The 27,719-nt window shown below is 29.2% G+C and overlaps 1 protein-coding gene across 1 annotated transcript in view; it reads right to left on the reverse strand.

The window, feature by feature from the left end:
- Window positions 1-27,719, reverse strand: part of LOC107436524 (uncharacterized) — a 119,037-nt gene that overhangs the window by 76,996 nt on the left and 14,322 nt on the right. Inside the window, exon 2 of the mRNA XM_087160830.1 lies at window positions 16,860-17,004. Coding sequence (XP_087016956.1) covers window positions 16,860-17,004 — 145 coding nt within the window. The remainder of the gene's footprint in view (window positions 1-16,859; window positions 17,005-27,719) is intronic.

Genomic DNA, 27,719 nt, shown 5'->3' on the forward strand with positions numbered 1-27,719 from the left:
CGATTACTGAATGTCGACCGTTTTTTTTCCTCTTCGTCTTACATTAAGTTGAAAGCCAAATCAAATTCGCTGCCGCTAAACCGTCGCCTTCGACATCATACTCAAAATTTGCATACTGCGAAATTTGAAAATAAGAAAAATTTGCATTAGTGACTCTCTTCTTCCATTTTATGCAACAACAGAAAAAATGCCAATACCGTTATTTTATACAAGACCTACAGTATCCTTTAATTGTTTTGAGCACTGTATTTTATAATCTGTTGTAAAATTAAATAATTGAGCTACTCATCACTATCGCCTGTTTGGAAAATTGACAAATAAGACTAAAATAAAAAGGAAAAAATCTTTACATAAGATTGGAAAGGGAAGGAACAAAAGGTTATGCTAAGTCGTGAGATCGTGTTAGTCATTTGAAAGAAAAATGGAAAAACAAAAACCACAACGCGACATTCGCGACTTTCAAAGAAAGCTTTGTTTGAATGACCGCCGCGGTAGATCTAAAGAAAGTGTCAAGACATTATTCTCCTAGCAGCCCTATTTTTTTACACAAAAAAAGAAAAAATAATAAGTTCGATGTACCCATTTTGTCACCAGTTTCACACACTTGTTTCAATTTCCTTTTGTTAGAAATATTTTTCAAAGGAAAAAAATGCAATGAACAATGACCAAATTCTTTTAAAATATTTCTATGCAATGCAATGCTTAATCATTTGCACCATTATATAGTGTGGTGGAAATTTGCTACATACACCGAGGAAAAAAAAAGTATGATCAAAATTACCAGAATGTGGTAACATTTACCATGTTTCTAGACCAATGGGAACACCAAAAGTAAAATTTTTTATCGGAGCACTGTGATTAGGATTTTGGTAAAATTAGCAGTAACATTTGGTTTCATAGTATGTGATAATATTTGGAAAATGTGATAATGCTTGGTAATATTATTACGATACCTTAGAGCATAGCAAAATGACCATTTATTCGGTTAAATTTACTTTTCAGTTTTGTATTTTTACTAAATATGTAGTAATAAGAACTAAAATTACGAGGACCCGAATTTCGGGCAAACCAATACCCATACAAATGGAAAAATTACCAAATTAATGGTTTAAATACCGTATATTTTGGTCTGTAATGTCTTCTTTTTTTTCTTTATCGAAACCGTCATTACCGTACAGTACGTTAATTTCACCAGACCTTTTTTTCTCCGTGTACAAGGTAGAAAATTAGATTAATATTACGGTTCAACTATATGCTGATTGAAACTGATAATATGGCGATATGATGCTGATTTATAATACTTCTTAATCTTGATAACAATATAGTATGGTACAACTTGAACAGAAAAATGGTTCAATTGAACACCCTATTGAGGTTGCAGCATGTTTGAACCATATTATGGTTCAACGTTGTACCTATTTTTTCTGAGAATGTATGCGCTCCAACAAGAGCGAAAAATGCAAACTCTAAAAAAAATGCGATTTTTACTCATATCAAGATTTTTATTTCATAAAATAGACTTGTACGTGCACTAGAGAAAAGAATTGATTCGGCACGGAAAGTATGGTGAATGTATATGACAAAAAAAGTTGACTTGGCCACCCTTTGCTCAAACAGTCAAGATTTATCTTTCACAAAATTCCTCTTTTGCAAAGTACTCTCTTTCAACTTTTATAAGGATCAAAAAGATCTAGAAAGATTTCCTAGAAAACTGGAGAGTTTCTTGGAATCGGAACTCTCGAAAAATCGATAGTCTAGAGAGGCAGCTTTTCCTTATTCTCGGTTAAGACTGCTGGAGCTCTAATATTTAAACGACGAGCTAAAACCTCATCCACATAAATAGCTATCAACTCACATTAACCATTTCTGAAATATGCAGATCATAAAATCCTGAAATTCTATCATTAATCATAACCTATAACCATGCGCGTTAATTCCATCTATTTAAACCATCGTGTTCCGGTAACGATTTTCTTGATCATTTATATTAAATGCACCTGCCGAACACCACCTCTCTGAAGCAGCTTGTTTTAATTGCTTTGCCTGATAATTAGGAGTTAATTTATGTTACGTTTAAATCGATCTCTGTTTGATATAAATGTCTTTTCTCCTCAATTTCCAAAGACTGAAGGAACAGTAAAGAGTTCTGGAACTTAATGATAGTTAAAATTAGTTTGTATTGGATAAAATTAGTCATAATATCTGCTATGAAAAACCTGATTATCACAAACAAAAGAGCAAATTTGAAGAAATGCATCACTTTTAAAAGATAAACATTTTTTATACAGTTTATTTTTAATCTACTTTTTAATATGATATTAGATATGATAATGAGATAACTTTTAATATGGTAATAAGATACTAGTTTTCAAAAAATTGTTTTTAATCATTTTGTTAAATTTTATACCTTAGTCTTATTATGCAATAATGTGATTCAAAAATAGCTGATTTTTTTTCATAGGATTTAAAAAACAATATTAATGCATTTATATTTACTAATATGTATTATTTTTTAGTTACTAAAGCTTTGATATAATTTCAAAAACATTATGAATGTATTTATATTTGCGTATAAACATTAAAATTTTTTTATAAGTATGTTTTTTAAGCTAATATTAAAAAAAATCGAACATAATTTTAGCTAGTTGCTTTTTTTTAATGAAGTATCGCTCCATCTCAAAAAGTAAGGTGGTACTGTTACTTTCATCGACAATAATTAAGAAAAGCCAATAGTTTATATTAAAATCACAAATTATAATTATTATTTGAATTCAGATGTATAGTAAAATATTCTTGAATATTAAAAATTATTTTAAAGTAATCACGTAGCACGTAGCCTAATTCTAATGTCTGAGTTTATTCCTAACTAAAAAAAAACACAATAAAAATAAGAAACAAAATTCGATATTAAAAAATGAAACAATTAAAGAATTTTTTCACATCTTTTCATGCATTAGAATGTTATTTTTGAATAAATGATTTCTAAGTAAATGTTTTTTGTTTTTAAATTAATTTATAGATATGAAATACAATTTTCTGTGTGATAAAAAAAAAGTATTTTCATTTTATACAATAGCAAAAATTCTTTTTTGGGATTTTGTATTATTTATACAATTGTACTGGTTTTAAAGTTATTAAATTCCATTTTAGTTTATTTTTCTTACTTTTTCTTGATGAATTTAAAAATTCGCATGGGATTTTTCGCTACTGAAAAAGCAAGCAAATTTTATTTAACGCTAGTAATTTTCAACCAAAAATGGAACTACCTTTTAGCCACTAAGAGGCTACAAAGTCAGTATTAGTGGCAACTTACATTAATTTGAAATTAACTTTTTCGAGCATTAGTATAAACGATACATAAACAAAAAATTTATACTTCAAGTTCAAAATTTAATGCACTTTTCCTGTGCATTAAATTTAATGCAAAATTTAATGCACAGGAAAGAATATAAAATAATAAAAAATTATATTTTAATATCTCAATTTAACAAATTAATAAACAATATTTTAATATCACACTTTAACAATTTAATAAACAATATTTTAATATCACAATTTTAAAATAACTTAACGCATATAACATAATTTCATCCCTTAAATTTATTTATTTCTAAAATTTGGATTAGCTTGTTTCAAAATGTATATAAGAAAAATACCAATTTTTTTAGCTACTACTATTAGAGTCCCCATAAATTATATAAGTTGTTGATAAGCAACAATTTTTCACTATTTCGATAGCTTCATAATATTGATTCCATCTTAATAGAAAAAAAAAATTTACATCAAAACAGAAATAATTTTTTTATTTCAATTCATAAATATAATTTCGAAGACTATTTTAAGAGCATAATGTAATTTCTTTTTCTTATTAAAGGAAGAAAAAAATTCTTGTATATTTGAACAGATTGGTACGAGCGAAATGAGTCTGTGTTTGGTTTCTAAATTAATATTTATTAAATGAAAAATTTAATCTAAATTGCTAGTTATTACTTATAGTCTAAATTAGAGTTTAATCTATTATCTTGAAAGATTATGAAAGAACTTTTCACAATATGCTATGAAATGAAATAAACAAAGCTTTTATATGAAATGAAGTTTTCCAATATGCAAAAATATTGCACAAAAAACACTAAAAAATTTAAAATATTTTACGTTCAGCATTTATGTTCTTTTCTTTATGTTTAAAAGTAAATATCAAATTGTACGATTACCAAAAATATGCGATGAAATATTTACACCCAATTATAAACCAACCGCCATAATCTGAAAGCCAAGATTTAAAAAAAAAGAATTAGTAGTGGAATTTGTATTGTGATATCTGCTCTCGAAATTAGATGCTTTTATTCACATTTTTAGTCCAGTTTAGTTCCAATTACTATTTCTTAAACTTATCCCATAGCAGAAACCTCTCATTTTGGTAATAACTACAATGGTCATTTTTTTTGGAGAGAAAATAAGGTGAGAAGCGTGCCAAAACATCTGCCAAGAAAATGCAGAGGCAGGTGTTGATTAGCGCCAAGTGTCACACGTCAAAACAGGTCCCACCAGGTGAATGATAGTCTTCCTTATAACCCTTTTTGCAGCATGAGCCCTTATTGCGGGCACCTGCTCCACGAAAAAAAGTTCTGGAGACAATTATATTTAGAGATGACGTCTAATTGATGTGGCGTAGCATTCAAATGTGCTGATTGAGTCCGGAAGCGATTGATTAAAAAGGTACTAAGTTTAGTTTTGCGATCTGATGCGTAGAAGTTTTTGTTTCAGTATTTATTGAAATGCAGCTGGTGAAAGCAGAACTTTCAAAGACTGCTTTAAAGATTTTAAGTCGCCAACTGATTATACTAAACTATCGATTGCAACTCGTGGAGAATAATTTCTGGAGGGGAAAAAAATAAAAGATCACAATGCAAAACTGAAACCTTGAGTAATGATGTGAAGTTCATTTTAAAAGTTACGACTAATTTGACGATCGTTTCGGTTCGGGTCGTTGAGCTCGAATTTAATGTAATGAAACTTTTATATGGATGTAATGAGATATTTTTGTAAAAGTTAATGTTAAAAGTTATACGAGGAATAATTTGAAGCATACAGAAAGGAGCTTTGCTTAATTTGAAGTAGACAGAAAGGAACTTTGAATATTTTGTCCAAAGCTCGAATTTAATGTAATGGAACTTTAATTTGTAGGTTATTTGGTATTTTTATGAAAATTAATATAATATACAAGGAATAATTTGAAGTATACAGAAAGGAACTTTGAATATTTTGTCCAAAGCCCGAATTTAATGTAATGGAACTTTAATTTGAAGGTTATTTGGTATTTTTATGAAAATTAATATAATATAGAAGGAATAATTTGAACTATACAGAAAGGAACTTTGAATATTTCGTCCCAAGCCCGAATTTAATGTAATGGAACTTTAATTTGAAGGTTAATTGGTATTTTTATGAAAATTAATATAATATACAAGGAATAATTTGAAGTATACAGAAATAAACTTCGAATATTTTGTCCCAAGCCCGAATTTAATGTGATGGAACTTTAATTTGAAGGTTATTTGGTATTTTTATGAAAATTAATATAATATAGAAGGAATAATTTGAATTAAATAGAATGGAACTTTGAATATTTTATCCTGAGCCTGAATTTAATGTAAGGAAGCTTTTCATTTGGATGTAATTAGGTGTTTTTATGCGAATAGCAGAAATAAATTAAAGAATACCGAACGGAACTTTAATTTGGATGTAATTAGATATTTAAGAAAATTAATGTTGAAGAATACAGATCGGAACTTCGAATATTTTACGCGTTTTATAACGTATAGTGGTATTATAATATGTAATGTATTAATTATTGTCTTGTTAGAGGTTAAACTTGTGATGTATTAAAAATAACAAAAAGATATGACACGCTTCATTTTAATACAATTAAATGAACACTCGTTGAAAAAGTATTATTTGTATCGATTATTATGACACAATAAGCTAAGTGTATTGGAATTAATAAAAAAAAATCTTCTTGAGTCCTAATTATTTACTTTAAAAATATAAAATGTTAAAAGATCCTTTGCACAAGCTTCTAATTATTCCATGCATATTTAACTTAAATTTTAAAATAACCTAGTAACTAGATTTGAATTCTGTTTACTTTAAATCGAATTCGAGATCAGTTTTGAATTGCGATCCCAAAGTTCTTTTTTTTTCCGGCGCTTGATTTTTTCTGGGTAAGAGGTCTTTCTTAAGACAGAGTAAACAAATTTGAAAAGTAAAAAAAAAACATGTATTGTAAAATATTTTTAAAGCTACTCCAAAAAAATAAATCTGTGAAAAGCGAAGAAAACTGGCAGTTCATGACAAGAATTTCTCCGTTTTATAAATTCAAAATGCCCATTTTCAACAAAGATTTGCCATTTTTTCCAGTAAAGGTTCAGCAAATATATCTGCTTCTTATGAAATTTAGGTTCAAAATCTTATTTTCCTCAAATACATATTTTCTCATCTTAACTATATTTTTTTTCTTTATTTCTTTTTAACTGAGATTTTTCTAGTATGTTCAGTGACTAATCAAATATTGAATTTCAGATCAGAATCAATTTACATAAATTGAGAAATATTTAGGGAAACACAAAGAAAAAGACGTGAATAAATGGATACTTTTAAAAAAATGTTTTCAATATTTAATAAATTTTCTCTTTTTCATTAAGAATTATCTCTCTACAATTCCACAACTGAAAATAATGAATTCAGTAAAAATGTTCCTTTTAGAAAAGAATCCAAATTTTTTTCCTTTCAAGCTTTAGAAGTTTGCTTAAAAACCCGCTTTAGAATTTTAGAATCTAAAAGTTTATGAGTGCGAGAAATGCAGTTAAGATTTGTGCTAAACACAATAAAATAATATTTAATATCTTATCTTCTAAACTAAAATTTATTTTCAAATATATAGTAGAGTAAAAACAATAAAACTGTATAGAGTATCACCTGATAATAAGGATTTTACATAGAATCTTACAGTGAGTCTAATAATTTGGCCAGGGACTGTATAGGTCCGTCAAGGGTTAAAATAATGAAGAGAAAGAATGCTAGAGTTCAATACGCTTCGAATATACGGGCCTCACTATTCAGTGGTGTTTCTTTTAATGACCGATACTAAACTTGCCTTTCCCATCACGTCGAAAATGTGTAAGAAACAAAAGCTTATAAGGCCTCTCTTGTAACCTTTTTCTACGGTAGTTCCAGAGAAAATAATAAAATTTATCTCGTCGGATTCTAGCATAAAGGGGCACTCCATACATATTTTTTTTTATCTCTTTTAGTTAAAGGGATAGGGGAAGATTGGGCTTTTCGATAGATATCACTTTATCTCTGCTATCAATCTTTTGCCCTACACAAATATTAACTCACTAGTGTCTTGCAGAGGAGATAATCAATCTGTTCTAACCCCACTTCAAGCAAAAGTGAAAAAAAAATTTTTTTTCATTTTCAAATTTATAAAATATATAAATAATTTCCTACTTAGTGCATTGAAATCAACAGAAAAGAAGAGCACCGATTAGAAACTATTTTTTGCTTCTTCAGATAAATATACACGAAGCTCGTTAGTTCAAAATTCATAAATGAAAAGGTACTTCAATTTCACATTGAACGTCACGTGTGTTAAGTTAATAATTGCATCAAACAAAAATATTTATCAAATCAAATAAAACAAAAATAAGCAGATATTAAACTTAAGAACAAGTGCCTAGAAAATATTTTTAGTTATAAACAATGTATTGTTTATAATTGTTTAGTTAAAAACAATTCAAATGAAAACATTTCAAAGGAAACATTTTAAGTTTATTAATTAATCGGCACAAATAATAATTTAAATTGAAAATAAAGCACAATTAATAATAGTTCGGATTTCCGACATTCGAAATATAGAGGTTTGCTATCATTTTTTGCAACTAATAATAATTTCAATTATTGACTATTTTTTAAGATTTATTTCTAAATATTTTTGAATAGTAAAGCTTAGTAAAATTTTACATCCTAAATTACATTTATTTAAAATGACAAAATTCAAAACTAAAATGAAACAGGTTGAATGGTCAAGAAATTAAAATTTAAAAAAAAAAAAGTCTGATAATTAAGTTTTTATTTCTCATAAACTGTCCAATCAATTTTATTTAAAATTTAAATTTTGGGAGCTAAAATTACATTTTTTAGAAGAAGTTAAAATGTTTATATCTTATGATTTAAATATTTTTACGGTTATTATTAAATATTTATCATTAAAAATTATTACACACTTTTGTTTATATACATTATAAGTAAATGTTAAAATTTAAATTATTTAAGTTTTAAAAATGCAAATGTTTTTTACGAAAAAAAAAGGAAAATAAACATTATGTTAACAGCAAAAGGCATCCCGAAATTATTCCATTTACAAAAAATTGCTTAAAACCAAGCGAGATGAACGCGTAAAAAACAACAATACCTAATGAATACGAAAATCTTTCTTTTTAATTAATAAATAAAAAAAAACTTGGAAGAAAAATAAATGAAACAAGAAAGGAAATAAAGTTACGTTACAATTATGCCAATTATAAAATTAAAAAAAAAAATCAATTAAATAAGTTAAGGGCATAAAAAAGCGAGAGCATTTATCTTAATAATTACCATTTTCAACAAGCAACATTCTTCCATTTTCATCACAGTTTTTGTTACATTTTAAAACAAACTATTTAAAAATAGTAATTTATCTTATTTAATTAAAGTATTTTATCGACCATTTTCTCGAAAACTATTCATTGATAAAAAAATTTCAATTTACCTGTTGCCACAATTGACAAAAGCCTCTTGAATTATTTATGCCGATGACAGTGTGTGTTTTAAGCCCATTTTTTATTCCAAAACCTATAATTATCGTTTGCGACGGCGGTGGCCGTGAAACTCCCAAGCTGATCAACCAAAACCAAAATCGGCTCTTTTAATAGGATAAATAGAAAAATGATGAATTAATGGTAATCTTCTATTTCTTATAAATTTGAGTGCAGAAAGTAATATTATTTTCAACTAGATCTGATTTGAGAAATCACGTGAGGCAGGTGTTAAAAAATAAATGCTGCCATCAAAGCAGGTGGGCAAACCCGCAGGGGTAGTACGACAACTGTCTCTTATTACTTGAGGGAATGCCATTTTATTTGTTTATTTATTTTTCTATTTTGTTTGGCTTGATTCTGCTGCTTTCGGGCTACCTTCTATGTCAGGACTGGCAGCTGTTTTGCATGTTGCATAAAACTATCATTCATATTATGGTTTCTCTGAATATATTATTTTAGTTTCAAATTTCAAATGAATCGATTCCCTAATCTCAGCCTCTCTATAATGAAACCATTTAAAAAAAAATCTATATATTGTTACATAGCTGAACAGCAAATTTAAGAGAGAAGTTTCGAAGCTTTCTGATCTGGCATCACTATTTTAATATTTTTCCCTTTCATTGTCAAGGAATGAGTTTGGTCATGCCAAGGTATTTAGTCTTAAATTTGTTCAAACTCGTGTGTCGGTTTTAGAAAGGTTACGAAAAAAACATGATATTAAAATGAGAAATATGATTCTTTTGTGTGCCGGGCAATGAAATTTTTTTTTTCCTAAATTATATTATAAAATCATATACTTTGTTGGAAATTTCTGGGAAAAATGGTTAAAGAAACAATTTATTTTATTGTTATTTAACCATATTTAAGCAAAATTTCAAAATGAAAATGTTATTCAAACAGTTTACAGTGAGAAAAATAGTTTATTGACTGTAGTCACCTGATGTGGTTAAGCAACCAGAGTTGTATTCGCTATTTATTTATAAACTAGGCTTTCAGTGAAAGCTGTAAGCTAAGCCATGTATGTGATAACGAATTAAGAGTTTTATTTTCCATCATCGAATGCTTAACATAATTAGCATATGCGTTTGTAACAGTAATAAATGTGTGGTGAAAACCTTATGAAGCCACTTAGTTCCTTGCTGCTGGGTACATATTTAGCGAGAGGGTCAATTAGTTAATCTCATGACATGCTGAACGGATCTTTGAATCCCAGCGTTGACACCGCAATATCTCCTCAATTCTTTTAACACATCAATAGTTTCCAGTGTCCTGCACTCCTCAATTGGTGATCCCGCACTATTGCAATACGAAATTCGCATTCACACATATATGTCAGCACCATAGAGCTGCATTATACAAAAAGTCTAGTATTTCGCCTCTTTTACGATAGATGGCTCCACTTTATGAACTAACGAAGCTACATTTTACGGTTAATTCGACTGCAACCTAACTCTATGTCCAACCGAACGAAAAGGCTAACATAACCTAACTTCAATGTTCAGTTAAATTTCAATTTTACAGTTTTGAAACTATGTTAATAGTAAATGCTAGCAAAATTGCATAGTTCTGCATTCATGAGTTTTTAACCGTACCATTTGTAAATGGTCTCAAACCTGTAAAGAAATGATCCATAAACTTATCGGTTAAGTGGATGAACCGATTGCTGCTTTTTTTTTTACCGTAATTGTAGAATGATAAGTCTAACATTGTATGATTTAGTTATATTTTACTTTAATTAGTGAAGATAATGAAAAAAGTATGAAAGGGGATAGAATAATTTCTAAAGATTAGTTTTCCGCTGACAATAAAAATATGTTTCAGCATTCAGTAACTACATTACGTAAGTGAATTTAGTAACTAAAAAACAATAAATAAAAATGTATCCAAGACCATAAGTTACAAGTCTATAAATTTATTTCTTAAAAAACCCTTTATCAATGTACTGTACATAAAAAAAAAATATTTCTCTGAAATTTCAGAAAAAAAATTACTCATAACATCCGAATCAGAACTTTTTTCTTCTTCTAGAGGCTAACAACCATTACTCATGTTGGCCGCGCCCTTTCGTTCATCTCGTGTTCCATTTCGCACCTATTTTTTTCGCTGAGAATAATCTCACTATTAACCTTTGCTCACTCCCCCAACCCCCTCTTTTTATGAAATTTCAAAAAACATTACCCTGCTTTTTCGAACGTTTCGCTAGTTTTTCACTAGTTCGTCCATTCAGAGAAATCTTTTCCCATTATGAGTTCGTGATGATAATGGTGAAAGTTTGTTATCCTGAAAGTGAAGGAGAGCGGCGATTTCTCCATCTTTTCAAAAAGAAAAAATTAATGGAAAGTTTTGAAGACTTTCCTTTTTTGGAGCCTCCATTTTTTAAGAGATCATATTTTCTTTCTTGCTTTTCAATTTAAATTCAAATTATTTTAATTTCGTAAATGTGTATTTTTTTTTCCGATTGCTTCTTTTCCGCAGATTTTGTTTTTATTTCCATTTTGTCCATAAATAGCGATATTTATAGTAGCATAAAATATTATTTCATAGCCGGCTGAATCGTACAAACTTGTGTTTAAAAGATTACGTACAGTAATGAATACAAAACATGATTTAAAAACATATTTCTTATTACAAAATTAATTTTATTATATTTAACATCAAGTAAAAGTTTACTTATCAGAAAAATGTTGTATAAAGTAATAGTCGAAAAAAAAATTGAATTGTAAGGTATAAAATTTTTATATCATTTTAAGGAATGTAATTTTATATACCAAAATACAAAATTTGAGCAAAATCGGTCGAATAGAAAGTTTGATATTTAAAATTCGCTTTCTCAGGAACTATTCGACCTATTTTGCTCAAATTTGGAATTTTTCTACACAAAATTACATTCTTTAAAGCGATGCAAAAAATTTTGTACCTCACAATTCAAACTTTTTTCGACCCTTCTTAAATAAAATAATAAATTTTTGCAAAAAGTTATATTTTGCATGAAATTATCTTTGGATAAACGAATTTTATAATTGTGTGTAAAAATTTTTCAATTCGCTTGAAAAAATCTCGAGATATTGCAAAATACGCAAAAAGTAAAATTAACATTAAAGGAGTCCAAACTTTGGATCGCTCTCTTCACCAAACTAGTGAGGATTATATTTCTCATATTGCGGCTACCCCCTCCACTATATTTTGGGAGTCAGAAATTCGAATCTTTCTAAAAAAATTTATGTTTATTCAGAGACAGTACGTTTTTGTGTCTGATTTCGTAACTTCAAATGCAGTCTGCTCTAATCAATTAGCATATTTGAGGTCACCCCCTCGAACCATTAAGATTGAGTCCTAGAACGTAAAGATCCGACCATTAGATCAAAAGCTACAAAGTTATTTAGGGTGGTCCGTTTTTCATTTTGAGCACTGTACATTAACCCTTTGACGTAAAATTATATTTGTACTAAGATGTAAAATCCAAAATAGGTCCGTTTAAAATTCTTTTTTCGTTCATATTCAAAAATTTATCAATAATTCATTTTGAAAACTAAAGTGATTTTAATGATGAATATCTTTTTCTCTTAGATCTGAGGGACAACAATTAAATGCATATTTGGAAAATTATTGTTTAGATGTGAGTCGTGTTTGGAAGATATTTACCTTTAAGCAGAAAAATACACCGGTGTTTCAATGCTGTGCTTCATAACCATAAATTATTAAAACGCTAAATATAAAATTTTACACTTATTTAGACCTAAATTAAAACAAAATAAGGAAAAAGAATAAAAAATGTGTTGAATAAAAATTTAGCATCAAAGGGACAAGCAAGAGAATGACGATGGATGTATTTATTTTTGAAAATTATTTTTTGTATTTAGAAATCTCTTTTAATTAGAACATTTCGCAAGCATGTAACTCTCTTATACTATCTTACATCATTATTTGTTTTCTTATTTACTATTTCCTTTAAAAAAATTTCAACGACCCTTTTGCTTGCCATTTTATATCTGCCTTTAATCCAGGAATCTGGTATAAAAGCGATTAAAATATCCCAACCCCATAAAATACAAAACCACCCCGCAATCATCAGTAACTTAAGTATGGCATCCAATAAAAGATATCAAAATTAAATCCTCCTACCCTTAAAAAAAACATCTGGCTAAGTTCCGAAAAATGATCAGGAGATGTAAGGGGTCAATCAAATTCATCCACCTACCCTATGGTACTAAGAGCCAAAGTAGGACTCATGGGCGCCATTTGCGGGGGAGGGAGGCAGGTTGGCATATGTTCCCTCAATAATTAGAAATCTACAAAAGGTCTCTCCAATATTTCTGACAAATAAAGAAAATTTGCGTGAATTATCATCAAATTAAATTGCTTACACTTAAAAACAAGATAAAAGAATTTGATTTTTTGCAGATATTTAGTGTACTGCAGAATTTCTTTTTTTTTTTTTTTTTTTTTTTTTTGTGAGTGAAAGTTTGAAAATTCTTGTGGGTAATTTAATTTCGTCCCTCTCAAAAATTATGACCCCCCTGCTAGCCTATGATAGAACTAGCTGTCTTTTAAATCAAAGAAACCTCTATCTGAACTGCACTATTTCAAAAACAAGGAAATCATTTGAGTAAAATTTAATAAGACGATATAATATTTAATGAGATAAAATTCAATACGATAATATTTAATAAGATAATATTTAATAAGATAATATTTAATAAAATGATATCTCAACAATTTGAATCGTTATCGAAACAACTGCCTTACTACATAATATAAGAAACTCATTCACTGATTCATTCATATTCTCATTTATTCTCACGAAGATTAATCCAACATTAAAATAATGTATCGGTTTGTTCCAGATTTTGTACAAAATGTAATGTTTGAACACAAATTTACCAATACATCGTTTCATTTCAGTTTTATCTCTAGGAAGTTCGTATAAGCAACATTTTTGCATGAATATGCATAAAGCCCTAACAGAGCTATGCGCGAGATTAATTGAAGTGGTGTAAATACAATTTCACACCTGGTTCCTTATGATACGACTTTGGCTTCCTACTTTAAGATTGACAATGCAAAAGGAGTCAGAAATTATTGCTGCAACAGCCGAATTGGAGATATTCGAGCCATTCAAACGTGCTTGGAATTAAACAATAGTTTATGTATGCAAATATATCTTCTGGAAAATTCAAATTTTATTCTGAGTGTGTGGCTGATTTGATACCTTTAGCTTCGATCGAGTGGCAGATGTGACAACTGTATGTTAAGTCGTTAAAATGTTGTTCGATTAGTAGTATAATTATAGGCATTAAAAGTTGTCTGGACAAACTTTTTTGACAGGACGAGTTATTCGTATGGAGTTTCGTTATTTACTAACGTTGTATTTTTAATACTGTATAAAAATGGAATAGATTTTAATTTAGTGTAATAGGTACTTTTTTTCAAGATATTACAATTTTTGAATTTAAATATTTAAAATATTTAGGAGAAATAAGATGGCATAATAACTGTAATGATTTCATAAAAAAAAAATAGAAAAAAAGATTTGAAACAAATTCAGCTTAAAGTACTTACTTCCTTAAGTAAAATAAAAATTTTTTTCCTTCATAAAATGACGATAAAAATTCGAATTGTTTCCGTTTAACATGAATGTTACAAAATTTTGTTTCACTAAAAATTCGATCTGATACTGTTCAACTTAAGCGTTACAAAATAGTGTTTCGATAAAAATTCGAACTGACACCGTTCAAAATAAGCGTTACAAAATTTTGTTTCGTTGCACAAGCTGTTTTCATGTTAAAATAAAAGAAATATCTGCATTCTTAATTTTAACGAAAAATACCTAAAAAGGCTTAAATTAAGCTTAACTAACAAAACTAACCTGTCACCCAAAACAATGTCTTGTCGTATTTTATTGAAGAAAAACGATAAAGACAAAAATTTAGAAAACGATTCTGAATATCCCCTATTTATCGAATTATTTCCTCAAAAATAAATTTTTCATTTTGTTAGCAAAATGTTACCTTAAAAAAAGTATTTTTTTTTATTATTATTATTAAAATAAGGGCATGTCAATTGGAGCTACTACAATGTCAACAATATTAGGTTTCTTTTTCTTTTTTTTTTTGTTGTTGAAATTAACAGATTTAGAGAGTGAAACAAAATAATAAATTTTCGATTTTTAAATTTCAGGATTTTGTCCTCGATTGTATATGCGTTCTCTATAAGCTAATCACGCAAAAGTTGATTGTTTTACAATCAAAATTAAAATAATTTTCAAGATAAACATCCCAGAAATTGTTTTGCAAGTTACCAAAATGTTATGTTTCAAAAGATTATCATAGAAATGTGAAAGTTTCATAACCGTGGAAAAATTTGTGAGAGCATACAAAGATTCTTATTCGTTTTGTTTTGAAAAATATATATTGAATACCAGTAAAGAGTCACAATTCTGGTAAACAAGGTTTTTTATGTCAACTACACGCAAAAAGTCAAAATAGTTTTCGTTCATAAATAACTTGGCGAAAATTTTTTTATTACGATCTACGCCAAAACTAACACAAATGAAGGAGATACGAGACAGAAGTAAAATGAAGTGCTTCCGCATCAACTAATTTATTCGTCTGAAATGATGACGGTTTTTCTGAATGAAATAGTTACTAGGAGAGGGGTTACGCACGATTTTAAGGGCCCACTTAAGAAAAAATGTTATTTGTGGAAGTGATGATTTCCATTCTGACGTCATGAAAGGATTTTGAATTCTATTTTTGGTGATGTCGAGGCGCATAAACAGACCGAACTAAATCTCTTAATGAAGACAGAATGGCCGGCTACGTGAAAAATGGCGTAATTCAAATGGGCAAGCCTAAAGCTGATTCGTGACGTTTACTGCAGGCTCCCGAATACTAGATTTTTCGAAATATCTGGTTGTCCAAAAACTTCTCGACTTACGCATAAAAACTTATAAGAGAAGGATGCTTCTGACTTAAGCTGAAAAATCTGGAAAATTTTTCGTTCTAAAATTCTGGAAATGGTATTTATGGAAGTGATAATTTCCGGTCGGACGTCAAGAAAGCAGTTTGAATTCTATTTTTGGAGGTGTCGGGGCACTTGAGCAAATGGAACAAAATCTCTTAATAAAGACAAAATGGACGGACATAATTCAAGTCAACAGCTGATTCATGACGTTTACAGTAGGCTCCTACATATACGACACTCGATTTATCGCCATGACTGGATATCTAAAAATTTTTCGATTTACGCATTAAAACTTAACAAAAAAAGATAAGCTGCTTATGATTTTTATTCAAAATTTATATAAAAAAAAATCCATTATATTTTTATAATAATCAAATATACATAAAGACAAAAAACTATTTAAACAAAAAAAAATTATTTCTATTTTTTTGTTTTTTGTTTTTTTTTTGTTGTTAAAATTCTCATTCCTTACACTGTATTGCTGTGAGATTTCGTGACGCTTACTGTTTTGATTCACATAATCGAGATTAAACTGATAGCAAGCGATTCCTGTAAAGTGTAAAGATAAATCTTAAAAGCAGTTCTCAAACAATTAAGTTTCAATTTAATTCAGGGGAAAAATTTTAGAGCAAATAAAATTGGGTACCTGCAACTCGAAAGGAACCGAAGTGAATATGCATAACTATGTGATTTAAATCAGATTTCATTGGATACTTTTAAGCGACGTTACACACGTTAAGCGTAACGTTGCTTTAAAGAATCTAATTAAATCAGAGTAAAATTTCAGTAATAAGTTGCTTCAGAATGATGTCAAACTCCTAACGTAATTGTGACGTATTTAGCATTAAAAAATTTTAACATCTGCCTAGAAAATAGGCTCATTAGCTTTTGAGCGAGAACAAAAAAGTACAGAATGCTGAGACCGATTAACCTGCATTTCTTTTTGTTTAGATACGTGGAACGAGTTCCGCGAAAAAAAGTTAAACTTTATAGATAATCATAACTCTCACCAAAACATCATAAAAAGAAATTATCTACCTTTTCTAATTCTTGCAGCTGTCCTAACCAGGCTCCCAATAATTTGTTCGGGTCATCGTCAACATCAACGGTCTCTCTGTCTGTATCGTATTCTTCTCCTTCGCTTGTACTGCTGTATGTACTGTCATCTAGGTTAAAAGACGACCTGCAACAAGAAAAAGAAATTATGCATCTCTATTATCAGACATGTGTGTGAAAATTGTCTTAGTTGAACAGTCGGACCCCGATTTAACGAATTCATAGGAACCAAAAATATTATTCGTTAAATCGAGGATAATTCGTAATATCGGGGACAAAAGTCAAAAAAATTGACTAATCTTGATTGAATATCCGAACATCTCTAATAGACAAATACACAAAACTCGGTATATTCTTACACTTTTTATTCAGGGTTTTAAAATACAGCGAATGATTACGCGCTGTTTAATTTGAAATTTAAAAGCATTTCGTGAGTAAGGTTTGCTTATTTCCTTGATTTCTTACTTAGAAAAGTTCTTTTTCGACGCTATGAAGCGAAGAAAATACTCCTTCATTTACATCTTGCTGCATTAGGTAAGTTTTCACTGTTTCTAAACCAAGCAAAGCATCAGAAAGAGTAACAGTTTTCACTGGAGATTCACTATCATTGATTTCTGCGTCAGAGTCGCTATTCATTGTTTCCTATAAATCTACTTCATAAAATTCGTTAAATCGCGAAAATCGTTAAATAGGGGTTCATTAAACCGGGGTACGACTATATTAATTGTATTCTCATTGAGAGAAATGCATTGGCCAATAATTTATAATAGTAAAAGAAAAGATTTGTGTGACTTTCTTTTCACACCATAAATGTTTGTCTTAAACGCTGACAGCAGGATTAAGTTGCAACTTTAGCCATCTATTCCTAAAAATTGCGACAAAAAATGTTTTTTTCACGATTTTTTAGGAATAAAGATCCTAAAAATCCTTAAAACACTGAGAAAAAAGTATGGTCAAAACTAAAAGAATACGGTAAAAGTTATCATTTTTCTGGCTCTATGGGAAAGGTTTTGGTGAAATTAACAATAAAATATGGTTTTATAATGTGTGATAAAATTTGATAAATATGGTAAACTTCAGTAATTTAGTACTTTACAGTGAGGCATAGAAACCATTTATTCGATAAAATTTACTTTTCAGTTTTGTATTTTTTACTAATTCTGGGGTAACGAAAATTGTAATTTTAAAAACCAGAACTTCCGGTAAACTGTTATTATATGAACGGAAAAATCATCAAATGAAGGGTTTTAATACCGCATACATTTGTTTTTAATACCAGAGTGTTTTTGTTTATCCGTAAATGACATTACCATACAGTATAGCATAATTGTACCAGAATCCTTTTCTCTGTGTGATCGTTTAAGAATGGAGATTTTAGGTATAGAGGTCCTCTATTTTTTAAAATAGGAATAAAGGTCTCTTTTTCTATTTTTAGGACTAGAGATTTTTAGATTAGTCTGTCTGTTCGAGAGGGATAAAGGGGAGAAAAAAAATTTCACATACAATGAGCATTAAGAATTGTTGCATTTTTAATTGCACACGATTCCTTTTGATTATTTTTTCTAAAAGATAACGTCAGTTTTGCTTTTTACAACTCTATTTAATTAAAAATAAACTTCACTGGAAGTTAATTGCATGTTCTTTAAAAATGCGTCGTATTTCATTCTTTATGTGAGGTAAATCAAGGTAGATGACATATGGGATCGTTACAAATAAAATCAAGGTAGAAGGCATGTGGGATCAACGCTACCGAATCCCATTTTGCAAAGACCTGAAACCATAATGTAATTCTTTTATTTATAGACAGACTTTTGACGCGTGTTTCTATAAACCTAAATAAAGCAAAATAAAATAATAATAATAAGTTACATAAAGTGCTAATGCATAAAAAAATTGCCTTATTGTGGTAAACTTGACTATCAATTGTAAGACGAGATCAATAGCATTAATTTTAGTGCCGAACTAGTAAATCTTTCAAATTGATCTTTTAAATTAGTTCAAACATAGTTAACATCTCTTTATATCATATAATATTTTTAAAGTATGTTTTGTTGACGTAATAACATAAAGTCACCGGAAAGGACAACAAAAAATAATGAAAAAAATTTAATTATTTAAATTTTTTTAATTTTGTTGGCATATGTAATCAGTTTTATGCATGATTATAAAGTGTTTCATTATACCGATTTATTGATTATTAAACCACTTTTTTTTAAAAATCCAGTGGGAAGACTGGGTATTCTAATAGTAATGTAAAAATAGACAATATGTAATCCTAAAATAATTACAATTTTTCTATCAAATTCGCTTATTTTATTCAACACTTTACAAGCGTAAAATGATTTTGACGATTTTTTCAGAGCATCGTAACGATCTATAAATTTGGATAAAGTGACATGATGAATAATCTGATGAAAAGGTAATAAACTTCTATATAGCCATGTAAAATTATATATAGTAAGTGTTATATAATAAAATTATACACGGCCTTCTATATAGCCTATGTAGACATCTTAAAATCTTTACGAATTCTTGAGTTTTTGATATAAATAGTCTTTGAGAAGAACTACCCAACACAAAAATCTCACCTAAGATTCTAACACATCATTCATTCGTCTGCTATAATAGATATTTTGTCTCAACATCATGATCATGACAAGCCGATCCTGGCAGTAGTTGGCAAATCTGCTTGCCATGGTTCGGATTCGAGCCTGTTTCTGAAGCGATCATTTAAAAATAGTTAATAGTTAAATATATACACCCATAATTTAAAAATAGTTAAGAAATTACATTTGATCTCTTAAGTTATTATTCTGACGTATTAGTTAAACATAGCAGCCAATAAAATCCAGTAAAATTTTATAATAATATCAATTTCGTAATAGGGAATTTTAGGATATTCATAATAGGGAATTTAAGGGATTTTTATTGCCATCAAAATACAAAACTTTATTACTGTAAATGGCTTGCAATATTTTCCATTTATGATTGACATTAAATAAACTTGAATTTGAAATGTTTTTATTACGTCAACTCATAATTTTCAAAAACAAAAGAGAAGAAATTTATTACTGAGAGTTTAAAAGATTTTTCATTAATTTAAGTTTAGAATACAAATAAACTGAAAATTTTAATAAAAAAAAGAAAGAAAAAAAAAAAAAAGAACCGATTATTATAAATGAAGCTCACCCCAATATGCATTAGTAATGCATATTTAAATATTAAAGCAAGCAATAAATTATGGAAAAAAAATCGATTTCAAAAGGGATTTTTTTTTAGGGAACATACTCAATTTTAGGGGATTTTCTAAAATGTACAAAAACATGGATAATTTTTATCAAACCAGTAGACTAGGAGAAACTGGCAAAATCCAGTAGTCTACTTGTTAATTCAATAGAGTTGGCAGCTGTGGTTAAACCTATAAAACAAAACAACGAATTGTACTTATTCACTGCTGGAAAAACAATAAATTTTTTTGCAACAATCTCTCCTTGGATTACTCTAACTACCGAATAAATTATGCATGCATATCCCTAAAAATCTTTTCCATCGTAACTACTTAATGATACAATAAAAGTCATGTTCATTTATTTGAGCGCACTTTAAGAGACAATTCTCACAAATTCCCCCTTTATTTCATCGCCTTCATTTGGAACAAAAATCACATTCTTTTCGGTTGGAAAGCCATTTTCGAAGACAATGAAGTCCTGAGACAAAGCGGTCGCCGTAAAAACGTCGTTTAAGACAACCCGCAATCACTTCAAAACCCCAGAGACTTCAATAAATTAACGTCTAATAGGCTCATATGACTCCCGAAAGATAAAGTAACGCCAAATACTCTCCCGCTACCATGACAGAAGACAAAAAAAAAAGGAAAGAAATATCCTTTTTTAGTTAGATCATAATAATCCCCGGAGTGGTACAAACGAGTATTAAGGAAAAAAGCCGGCACAATATTGATGATGAAGGAGCTAAAATAGTATCGCCATAAAAACCGCCAAAAGCTTTGTTTTCTTTTTCACTTTTTGTGTGGTGTCATCGTGGTTTGAAACGACCGAACGGGGCGTTAATATAAAAAGAGATTACCGTAATAACTTTTGATATAATGATCGGATTTTCACTTACTGGGACTCATTTTTAATGGTCTCCTAGGATTCTCGGGAGCCCATGTGCAAATAATTTTATTTTAAGTTAAGTTACGAAATCGGACACAAAAACGTACCCTCTCTGAATAAATATAAAAAGTTTTTTTTTTTTTGATACAGTTTTAAATCTCAAAATATGGGAAAGGGCCCCAATCTGGGGTTTATAGTCTAATACAGAGAGTCTAATATTCAATTTCTCAATTTTTAATTTACCTTTCTGCGTATTTCGCCTTATTTCTAGATATTATAAAGTGAATAAAAAGATTTTTCCATGCAATTATAATAAAATTTGTTAATCCAAAAGATAGTTCCTCGTGAAAAATTATTTTTTTTCTAAGTATTTATTGTTATTTAATTTACTGATCGTCGAAAAAGTTTCTGAATAAAGCAAACAAATTCTTACACCAGATTAATCGACGTTATCTTAAATGACGAAATCCAAAATTAGAAAGGAATCGATAGAATTGTTCTTGGTGAATGGGGTGGGATTCTTCTTTAAAATATTGTTAAATACGCAATAACCACTCTGCTATTAACCGCAATCCCAAACTATTAACCACTTTTTTGCCTTAACTATATGGACCATATTTTCCAGATTACGGCTATTACTTTGAGGATCAAGAATCCAATTTTGTCACACAAAAAATTTGTTTACTCAGAAAAAGTTTTATTTTATTTTTTTTTAATTCCGTAACTTTAATATATTGTTCGAACTAATTGATTGAGAATCAATTAAGAAATGGCTTAAACAATGTTTTTAGAGGTTTTCTGTAACTTAAAACGATTTCAAATTTAGCTTCATGATTTTTTATCTATGAAACAATTTTTTCCCCTTGTATTTACACAAACATTGCCTCCATTTTTTTAATGATAATAGTGATAAAGCTTTATGGGTTGAAAAGTTTTCTACATTATTTTAATCACAAATTTTCGAATTACCGTAAAAAAAACAATGACTTTTTATAAATTACTCATACAGCTCTAATTTTTAAAAAAGGACACTTAAAAAAATTAAGTTAAATTATGAATAAAATGCAATGGCTAGCAAAATACTACTAAGAAAAGAAAAAGTGCGAAAACATTTAGTTTTTTAATATATTGTAAAGACCGACTGTTTAACAATTCTAGTTTTGCCAAGTTTTTTAATAACGTAGGTTTCAATAGAAGCAGATGTTGTAACATATGTCTATTTATTTTAAAGCTGATTTTCATAAATTGATCTTACTTAAACACAATGTAACTTGTTTCTTCCATTAACTATGCAATTACAAAAATAATTTTACCAGTCTAAATGCAAGTTTTAGTTATTCCAAAAGACATTTTATCAGTGGACCTAGTAAGAGACTGATTTTTTGCTTAAAGTTTTATTTTTTATTAAAAAACTGATGAGCTGTATTGTATAAATAGTATTTGTCAAAGAAAAGAAGACACGGTAAGTGATTAGGGCGTGGTGCAGGGCGGTCCTAGTAGATATCAAATTAAAAGTTGTCCATTTATGGCAAAAAAAATAATTTCCAAAGAACAAAAAACGTTAAAATAATAATTTTTTTATCGAAAAATTGTGTTTTTATCAGCTGGTTTCTAAAAGACACACCTCATAGGTATACTACCTAACGTGAATAATGATAAAGTGAAAAAAAGAACCTATTTAAGAACCACCAATCGTGTCAAAAATAAAATAAGCCATTAAAACTAGAGTTGCAAACGAAAATTTTGGAAACCTGAAAATAATGAGCACATAGCTTAATAAACATAACGCACTTAAAATGGTTTTTGAATCAATGTTGTACGCAGTTCAGTTCAAACCGCAAATTAAGCATTCAAAAAGAAAGAAAAAAACTTGTTTGTAAAGAGGGAGTTTATGAACACTGCTCTTCTATGGCGCCAACACAGTTATTATTGGACTTCATACTGTTTTTTGTCGGGAAATTCCGTCTAGCCGACTTTCTTTAATGCCAAAAATTTCTACTATTTATTTAGCTTTATTTATTTATTTTAATTTATCAAAATATGGAAGAATAAAGGAATTTTTTAAATAATGAATAGCTTGGTAGAAAAATCTGAAAATTGCCAAGAAATCTGAGAATTGCTTGTCTCGTCTCAATATGGTATCTCCATTGATTTATAGAGGGAAGTAAATAAACAAAACAAAAATGGCAAGGATCTAAGCTAGATTTGTAGTTAAGTTTTATTAAACACTTAGAAACGTCTGTTAAATTCTTTTTATAGTATTCATTTTTTTTATTTTTAAGTCTTGTGCTGTGGTAGAAAATAGGGAATCGGGGAAAAAGGAAGAAAATTTTTTTTTAAATAATTTTCTTAAAAAAGAGCAACACTTTTTGTTAATTTATTACCCTAACGTATGGTGTATGCTGTAGACTAATTGGAAAATCTGTCTCTTTGCAAACTGCCGACGTCGTTTGTTAGGGTATTGCAGAGAGCCTTGTAGTTGCAGTGCAAAATGACGTCGGCAGTTAGTAAAGAGTCGGACTTTCCAATTAGCCTACGTACGACATGTATACAAATCATTTTCGCCAAGAGTATTTAAGAGGAAGATAATTTCCGTCAAAACAAACGTGTCTTTAAATGAATTTAATTAAAATACTTAATTGAGAAATTTTGTTACAGCACCTACAATTTACTGGTAGGGTGTTTGATATTTACTTAAATGCGATGCTACAGAGGGTAACATAATAAAGACAAAAAGAAAAAAAGAGAAAAGGGAGAATAACGAAGAAACATTATAAAAATAAATATTTTAAAAAATATTTAAGAATTTTATTTAAAAAAATTAAAACGTTTGAAAGCAAAATAATGAAAAGATATAATTTCCTCATCAGCTCACACGATTATATCCGCAAAAAAAGAGTGCATTCTAATATTGCATTAATAGAGCCAAAGAAAAATATATCAATAAAATTGTGTAAGGATAACTCAAAAAATTAAAAAAAAAAGAAGAACATATTAAGTAAAAAATACAAAATAAAACATATCAAGCAAAAAATAGAAAATAAAAAGCAATATATATTAATAAATAACATAATAATAATAGAGAAAATAGAAAGCAATGTTTGCAAAGAAAATATACTACAAAGAATAACAATATCTTTATTGCATAAAATAATTATGAAAATATAATAAAATATTGTATTATGAGCGAAAATATAATTATTATTATTCTATTCATATTTGTTTCCATGCCGATAAGAATATCAGATAGCAAATTAAAAATTTTTTCTAATAAACCAGAATAAAGCAACTTTTAACAACTACAACAATAAAACTACTACAAAAGAATAGCTTAGACACATACTTAATTAAAGGAAATAATTTTTGAAAATTGAAGAATTGATGAAACATTAATTTCTTTTAACATTATAAGAATTAATTTTTGAAACATTTTCTCCCAAATGATATCATATAGCTAATACGCTTTCATTATGTAACCAAGCATGCGATTTCTGGAGCGAAAAAAAATTGATTATAAGTTAAAACTTTCATTTAACTAAAACTAAACTTTCCACCGATGCAAAAATTAGAAAAATTGCAAAACTTTTCAAGATTGTTTTACCAAAATCATCGGTGGTTTATTTCTTCTTCCATTTCAATCTTAAGAAGACACTCTACCGCAGAAGAAACTCTTCAGGGCAAATTCTCTTTCAACTTCATTAGTAATTCAAAGTATAGAAACAATTAAAAGTACTGAAGAAATGGGTTTAGGTAAACCTAGACTAAACCCTGAAGTTTCAAAAGCTGGAAACATTTCTTTTTTCAAAATATCAAAATGTAAACAAATTATGGAACACAATGGGAAAGTAATTTCCTCATAATATGTTTGCATTTTGAAAACATTTTTTCAGCATTTAAAACTTCATTGTTTTCACAAGGTTTTTTCACTCTAAATTTCAAAATGAATATGATGGTAAAACAGAATTTGCCATTAAAAATCTCTCCCGTGGCACAGCGTCCTCAAACGGCGCACATGATTGAAAAAAAAAATGGCAAAAAAAGAACATGCACCACCTATTGCTGAAACCTACTGAAACCGCAAGATTTTTGGCAACTTAAGCATTTGCTTGCACAAAAACCTAATCATTTTGTCTCCACCGCAGAAGCCCCTCACAGGGCGTGATGCCAGAATAAAAAGCTAGTAGGGTGCAGGTTGTATGATTCACTCGGTCACGACCCAAACGATTTTTTTAGAACAAAAAAAATATTAAACTTGTCTGTTCGGCAAATGAAAAGAAGATGGAGAATCTTCCTGAAATGATCACCTTGTCATAAGCGGTCGCGTGCGTATTGGTTTTATTTATTTTCTTTTTTTTTATACATCCCACGGAATCAGCTGGTGGCGATCTAAGGTAGTTAAGTTTACCCTCGACCGGGTCTTAAATTTCCATGATAATATGAGAATATGTGGGTGCTGAAGGAGGATTCGATCGGTGTTCTTGGATTTTTCAGGCCCACCCTTGTGAGGGAGAAAGGGAATCGTGTAAGGTGGGTGGTTTGGGCAAGCGATACGGGAGCAAGAACTCATCTTGATATCTCTTCGAAGAATTTAAAAATAGGTTGCAGAAATGTGTTAAGTGCTCAGAATGAAAACGAAATAGCTAAACGACTTTTGATCTTAATGTTTAGATTTCCAAGATGCAATTTTAATTATTCGAAATGATAGTTTAAAGTATGCTAATTAATTAGTGCAGACAATATTTTTTCATTATAAGCGAGTATAAACTTCAATTGTCAACATCGAAAAGTAATCAATACTTCGCCATATTTTTTTTTACTGTTGATTATGCCTAGGATAAGAACAGCTGGTCCTGTCAGCTTTCTTCATTTATAGAAAATTCAACATGTTTCACATTTATCAAACGGTAACATTAAAAAAAAAAATATTGGTTTAAGAAATCTTCTTTTTTGAATTTGAACTCGATTGTTTCATTAATGAAAAAATTTTTGTTCTAAAAGCGCAAAAATGTTTAACACCTCCTTTTGGTGTTTTCTTAGAATTAAAAAATATTAAACAAAATTTGGCTCACTATATTGGAATGAATGGTTCAGCTTGGACATTCTAATAGGCTTAAATTAACCCTGAGCCTATGGAATAACAAACGGTACTTTTTGTTTATCGATCGTTAAAATGGAAGGGGGGGGTCATAGTAGCGGAAGAGTTGTAAGAGATCATAGACTGTATATTCTGTTTGATTGATCGAAATTTCCGAAGTGAGATGATACCTTTGCCGCATTTTTCATCTATTGAAAACGTCACACGTTATGGGATATTACAATATTTACGTTATTTTAAATCATGAGAAACTTAATTGCGTTCTGACATGAAGAGATCGTAAATTAGTTTTGACTGAACCATCTTCCTAACGTGTACATCCTAGTTTTCCTAGTTTTTTTTTTCTCTCTCTGTCCAATGCCTACCTGGAGAATGACCTTTCGTCATGCAGGCATCTGAAGGGCAGATTTGTTGTTTGTTGACCACTCTGTTAAGGGGGCCATATTAGGTGGGCCAACATTGCTCCCACAGTAAGGACAGTACAGAGAAGGAACGAACATCAATGTCTTGCCCAGGATTCGAACCTAGAACCTTTCTGAGGCAAGGCCAGTTCCCTGACCGCTACACAGGCCGGTCGCTTGTTTTCATAAATAAAGCTCCTTTGTTGTTAAGCTAGGTTAAAATATTGCAACATAATGGAAAGATGCAGCATGCATTAGTATTAACAAACATGAGTTAAAAAACAAAATAAAAAATGATTTTCAAAATAACGAAGTTATTTTAAACAGTTTGTGACGATGAATACTTTAGCACAAGTTAGTTAAAAGCATGAAAACAAGATGTAAACATGTTGTTCTATGCTTGATCACGATGTTTACTAAAAGGAACGTCAAATGCACAATAATTTTTAAAAAGCTTTATTTGCGTTACGTTAACCTTGGCAAATATTTGCGGTCTCGCCTGATATTAAGGCGAATTAATTCACTTCAAATAAAATAGATTAACACGCTGAATGCCACGTTAATTTTACGTGGATTGCCAGTCTGGGCAAAATTATTTTCTCAGTATATATTGCATTAATTTCTTCAAACCATTTTAGTAACGATAATAATATTAAAAAAATTAAAAGCATTAAAAATTTACTCGAATTATGTGTTTCAAATAATCTTTGCTTCGCCTGTCACCGGTGACCCCCGTGGCTGTACGAAACAAACTCAATGCAGGTCATCGGTGACCCCCATGGCATTCAACGAGTTAAAATACATTTCTCTAGCACTAGATTCAAAAGATTGATACTTTCTTTTCTGATTTGAGTTCAGAAATTTCGGATCAAAAGTAAAAAATTTTCGAAAATAAACATCAGTAGGATCACGTAAACAACCGATGCTTAACAAACATACAACTTAAGTTTTCCCTTAAAAAATTATTAAAGAAAAAAAAAAGAAAGTGCTTTTGTTTTATAAAAAATATACTCCACGTATGTTTAAGAATTTTTAAAAAAATAAAATACAAAACCGCGACCCAAATGAATTTCTTTCGAAGTTTTTTTTTGTTTCCCGATCAATCTGAAAGATACTTTTTCTTTTGCTAATCCAACAAACAGTAGCTCGCTGATTCCCACGTCTTTTCAAACATGTTTTTCGTGACTAAACTACTGCTAGTTTGTTTTCCGTGATCTTTCACTTATCAAAG

This window comes from Parasteatoda tepidariorum, chromosome 1 (genome assembly GCF_982258835.1).
Source record: "Parasteatoda tepidariorum strain Cologne lab strain chromosome 1, Ptep-v5.0, whole genome shotgun sequence".
Classification (NCBI taxonomy): domain Eukaryota; kingdom Metazoa; phylum Arthropoda; class Arachnida; order Araneae; family Theridiidae; genus Parasteatoda; species Parasteatoda tepidariorum.